General features: G+C 38.3%; 1 protein-coding gene across 3 annotated transcripts in view; it reads left to right on the top strand.

The window, feature by feature from the left end:
- GRP (gastrin-releasing peptide) overlaps positions 1-5279 on the top strand; it is an 11011-nt gene that overhangs the window by 1457 nt on the left and 4275 nt on the right. For 2 of the 3 annotated variants that reach the window (XM_011949366.1, XM_011949374.1), the window contains exon 2: positions 3863-4102. In XM_011949366.1, the coding sequence (XP_011804756.1) occupies positions 3863-4102 (240 nt within the window). The remainder of the gene's footprint in view (positions 1-3862; positions 4103-5279) is intronic. The other variant, XM_011949383.1, reaches the window with a different exon arrangement.

Consider the following 5279-nt stretch of genomic DNA (forward strand, 5'->3'; position numbering starts at 1 on the left):
GGGGCGGGGAGGGCTGGAGAATGGTGTGTTGAACAGGTACTTGCTAATTCATATATCGGCTCATTCACAAATCTTGATAGAAGACAAAGAATTTGGGGAAAGGAGTGGGACTGGAACTGTTGCTTCCTCAGCTCTTCCGTGTTGTGTGTGCTTTTGTGAGGGAAGTCAAGATCTTTGGGTTGCAATACAGTGGTTTTCACTGTTGCTAAAATAATCATTTGCCAAGTCTTGACAGTTCCAGGAATGAGAGGATATGTGATCGCTGAGGGACAGGAGGAACCCAGCAGTCTGGTGTGGAGAGGAGAGGTTGGAATGGGTGAAGCTGAAAAACCCTGCGTTTCAAGAATGAAGGATGCTTAGCAGGTGTTGAAGAATCCAAATTTAGAATTGATGCTTCTCGAAGAGGGCTTCTGGGAGCTTAGATCAAGTGGCCATTATCTGACCCAGCCAATGAGGCTGGAAAGGTGGAATGAAACTTCTGGATTCCCAATCTCTTTTTACTCATCGATATTATTATACTAATAAAGCTTATTATTAGGTAACCCTTGCAGGCCCAAAGGACGACAATAGAGTTAACTGGGGAGCGGCATCATGTTATCTCTGGTACAAGTCAAGCCAGTCTTGATTTGCTGTAGTTCTGGAGAACATCTGTCTCCAGGTATTTAGGGTGTCTGCCATTTAATTGCTCTTCATAGTGGTACTTGAGCATTTCTAATCTAAAAGAATACCAACCACTGGTGACCTCAAATACTACTTTCATATTTATTCTCAAATGCACTTCTTTCTCTGCCTTTGATAGCTGTGCAGAGTTAAGGAGGAGCAAGGGAAAGAGAGAGGTGAAGTAGAAACTCACATTTTGGCCTAAAATTACCTTGTAGTTGAGAAAAAGTTTGCTTCAAGTAAAATGACCTCTGTTGGAATGTAAGCATTGACAAGGATGAATGATGTTAGATTTTAAATTCAGCTTTCAAGAAAATGCTTATCCTCTTCAATCACCGAAGACATGTAGTTTCGTTTTAATTATATAAAACTAAAGCTACATACTGCTGTCCATGAAGATGCTGTCAGCACACATTTACAGGCTTGGTAAGTAAATTGCTTTTTCCAGCTGAGAGAAGGATGGCGCAGCAATGGAAAAAAGGTTAACAGTTTGAAAACTTAACAAATTTTTATCTGCTTGATGTTTGTGGAAATGTTTTGTTTGTGTGATGAAAATATAAGTCAACACTTACACTGGTGACTATTCCCTGTACACCTATGAAATGCTCCTAACTGTGGTTCTAACTTGGATGTGAGACATATCCTAGAAGGCTGAATTTGGAAATACCAGTATTCAGCTGCAGAATGGCTTGTTATGGCTCCAGAAACTGTGGAATAGAATTTAAGTGTGGATCCAGAAAAACTAGTTCTTAGGAGTACTCAACACTTTCATCTCTGCCGTATTCATTTCTGTTTCAAACCATCTCTTTAGTAGTATCTTTAAATGATTAATAAAAAGAACAAAAGCTTTTTTTTCTCTGATCAAGGTTTTATTTTTTCAAGTGACTGTCTTTTGTCTATGGTGAGATTTCCATTATTATGATATGGGCACTTGACAAATGATGTTGGGAGAAGAGGTGGAAGTGGGTGTATCATCCATGTTGCCATGGAGATGATGATTTGGTTGACAGTCACTAGCTCAAAAGTGAAATCAGACCCAGGGAATGTGTACTTCCCTGGGATGTTATAGATAGTATGCTCTCCTTAACAACCAGTCTATGGATCTAGAGGTAAAGAACGGATCCCGACACATTCCCCAGATATGCATGTACTGAAATTTAGTACAGTCACAGACTGGAGAATGACTTTCTCCTCCCATTTTAGAAAAACCCACAAAATTATTCAGGCATGACAAAAAATGAGGTTCTTATGTGTGATATCTCTATCACTCCTCTGTTTTATTGGCAATAACTCTTTCTCACTTCCAGCATTCTAACTAGATGATAGGCAGTTAGAAGGGCAAGGTGATCTAGGTCATTACTGGGAGTATCAGGATTCCAGTCCTGCCTTCCAATCATCATGATTCAATTTCCTCCATATAAATAAAACCAAATGCATCACTACTTCCTGGGAAGTTGCACAACGTAATCACTGTTATGGCTGAATGCCAAGTTACTGAGTGGATAGCTGAGAACCACGTGACCAACCTGATAAGTGAGGAGCCAATCATTCAGGATTCCAGGCCTTTGCTTGGGACAGTATTCCCAGTTAGGGTCCTGAAATTGTGTGAAGTCTCATGTCATAAGCAATTTGGCAAACGCTAACACTGCAATGCAGTGTTAAAATCAGTGCAACCTGATTTTAATGCTCCTTAATACTCATAGAATTATTTTTTCTCAATTACATAATGCATCATGATATATTGGTATATAATCCCTATTTTTATAACATTAGAAAGCCTTTTGTAGACCTTATCCTTATTTCCAGATCCCAGAATGATTTTAGCTGCCTTATATTCTTAGCAAGTTAAAAGACATTGCCAAGCAGTATAATAACATAGTCTAGATTGTGAGCTGATTTTAATCCTAAAATAGTTACTTACATCTGTGTGACCTCTGACAAGTCTCATTTTCACCAAACCAGTTAGCATATGGATCAGATGAAATCAAGCACATTTAAACATCCCATAAACTGCAAATCACAATACACATAAAAGCAATAAAGTTGCTTACAGTGAGGGCTTCTCTGTTGGTGGACAGAACTTCTAGGAAAGGGCCTCTTTCCATTTTAAGACTGAAGATCTTTCAAATTTTATGTTTGTCTTAAATACTTCTAATGCCAGTCAGTGTTGGAATCACAAAGACTTTTTCCTTGCACATTTTAGATCAAAAGTACCATGGTTTTATTGACATTAGAAATTTCAAAGTGCTACAAAGTCCAATTACAGAGAGAGAGAGGAAAAATCAACAGTAAAAAGTAGAGAACATGAGAATATTCAAGCAAGGGTCTAAAGTGTTAAGAATGCAGACCTTGAATTCTGTACCCACTTCTGATTCCAAGTTATCCCCTCTTGCATACATAAATTTTCATGTTTTTGGTGGTTTGGCCTCCTTAACAGCAGTTTTCTTAAAAAAATTATTTACACGGCTAGCACACATTCCTGGAGCCATTGATAGACTTTCAGATACCCAAGAGAAAATTCTGCATTTATGTGGCTGTAAAGTGTTACTCGGGGCTTGTTTTCAACTTGTTTTTCACTACACTCTTAACAAACAATAAATCTAGGTAATTTCCTAGGTTCAGTCTCAACTAAAATTCTGAGAAAGTTTAAATGAAAAATTCCTTTGGTATTTTTTACTACAGATAAAAGGAAAGCAATATTTTTTAAAAACCACACAAAGAAAAGCATGGAGACTTTTATTTTCAGCAGCAATTCAAAATTGGCTGGGGAAGATGTTTAAACTCCATCTTTCAGTTGGAAATAGAATTTGGTGCATACAGAATTGATGATAGAATTTTAGATATGGAAGGCCCCTTATATTTAATCTAGTCTACCCTGTTCATTTCATAGTTGAGAAAATTGAAGACTAGGGGTGCTAAACGACTTGGCAGAGGTCACCTTACTAGCTAGTGGAGGTGCTGGAACCAAGCCCAGTGTTTCTGGGTTGCAGTTCTGAATACTGTCTAGCTCATTGCACATTTTGAACAGACAGCAAAATCTATCTGTCATTTATGAACTAACTCTTAATAATAAAACATGATTTATTCTGCATTTAGGAGGAAGCAGCACAAACACAATTGATGTCCTTTTAAATTTCTCATTCGCTCATTCCCTTTGGTTAAATTTGTGGCGTTATGAGTGTTTTTGTTTTGGTTTTCACAGGGCACTTAATGGGGAAAAAGAGCACAGGGGAGTCTTCTGTTTCTGAGAGAGGGAGCCTAAAGCAGCAGCTGAGAGAGTACATCAGGTGGGAAGAAGCTGCAAGGAATTTGCTGGGTCTCATAGAAGCAAAGGAGAACAGAAACCACCAGCCACCTCAACCCAAGGCCCTGGGCAATCAGCAGCCTTCGTGGGATTCAGAGGATAGCAGCAACTTCAAAGATGTAGGTTCAAAAGGCAAAGGTAAAAGAAATATACGTGCGAGATGGGTGGGAGGTATTTGGGGAGAGGTGGAAAGAGGGCAAGTTCAAATGAGGAAGAACAGAATTGCTTATGATATAAACCTTCATGGTTGCTATATTAAGCTAACACCAATACATGCTAAGCACACTGATAGACAATTTCTATGTTCTCTTCTTTTTGACATAATAGTCGAAAGGATATTGATTCCAAACTCCAATTTAGGAGTTTTTTTCAGCAATTTTGTCTATTTGCTGTTATGCATTGATGGGATATATATATTTTTAATAGCCAGGCCCTACCAGAATGTTTTGATAGTGAGTCTGCAAACTATTTGAGTAAATCCATGTGGATCTACAGATTTTATGTTTACTTCTGGTGAACACTAGTGGAGGTTCCTAGTTTTAGAAAACAGCATTCTTGTTTGCTACCTTTGACACCAAGTAGTACTTCTTCATATTTGTTCCAGCAGTACCTAGTTCAGGTTTCATGCTAGTATTTTAAAACTCAGTGGACATATCTGAGATCAACAAATACATCCTGTATATGATTTTATAGAGGATAGGGGAAAATAATTATACTAAACTGGCAATGCTTAGTTACAAAGACAGTGAACAAGATAAGAGAGAATAAAACTTATAGGAAGAAAGCAAGGCAACTGAAAATGAGGTGATTATCACTAACTTTTAAGTTTCCATGAAATGTATAACAAAATACAAAATAATAATTACAATAACAATGGTGGCTAGTTTTACTGAATATTTACGATAATCCGAGTATTGGGCTAAGCAGTTTACCTCCATTTTCTCAGCTTATGCTCACAACAGTCTTAGAAGGAAGATTCTACCATTCTCTCCATTTCAGAGGTAAGGAAACTAGTCCCATAGCTTTCCATTGATAAAATCAGGGTAAGGGCCTGTGCTCAGTCTGCCTCAGACAGTCTGTACCATGCAAGACATCTTCCAGAAATGGTCGTCATTGATCTTAATATAAAGCATCCAGGCTGAAGGCCTTGCTTCTTGCTGCTTCTGACAATAACTAATATTGTTTTCCACTCACCATACTTGGAGAGCTTCCTTCTTCACTCGTTCATGGTGAAGACTGATGGCCCCTTTAGGGGCTCAGAGCTGCCTTTGCCAAGCCTCAGCTGGCTTTCTGGAGGGAAGCTTTCTATTTCATT

This window comes from Colobus angolensis, unplaced genomic scaffold (assembly GCF_000951035.1).
Source record: "Colobus angolensis palliatus isolate OR3802 unplaced genomic scaffold, Cang.pa_1.0 Scaffold108, whole genome shotgun sequence".
Classification (NCBI taxonomy): Eukaryota; Metazoa; Chordata; class Mammalia; order Primates; family Cercopithecidae; genus Colobus; species Colobus angolensis.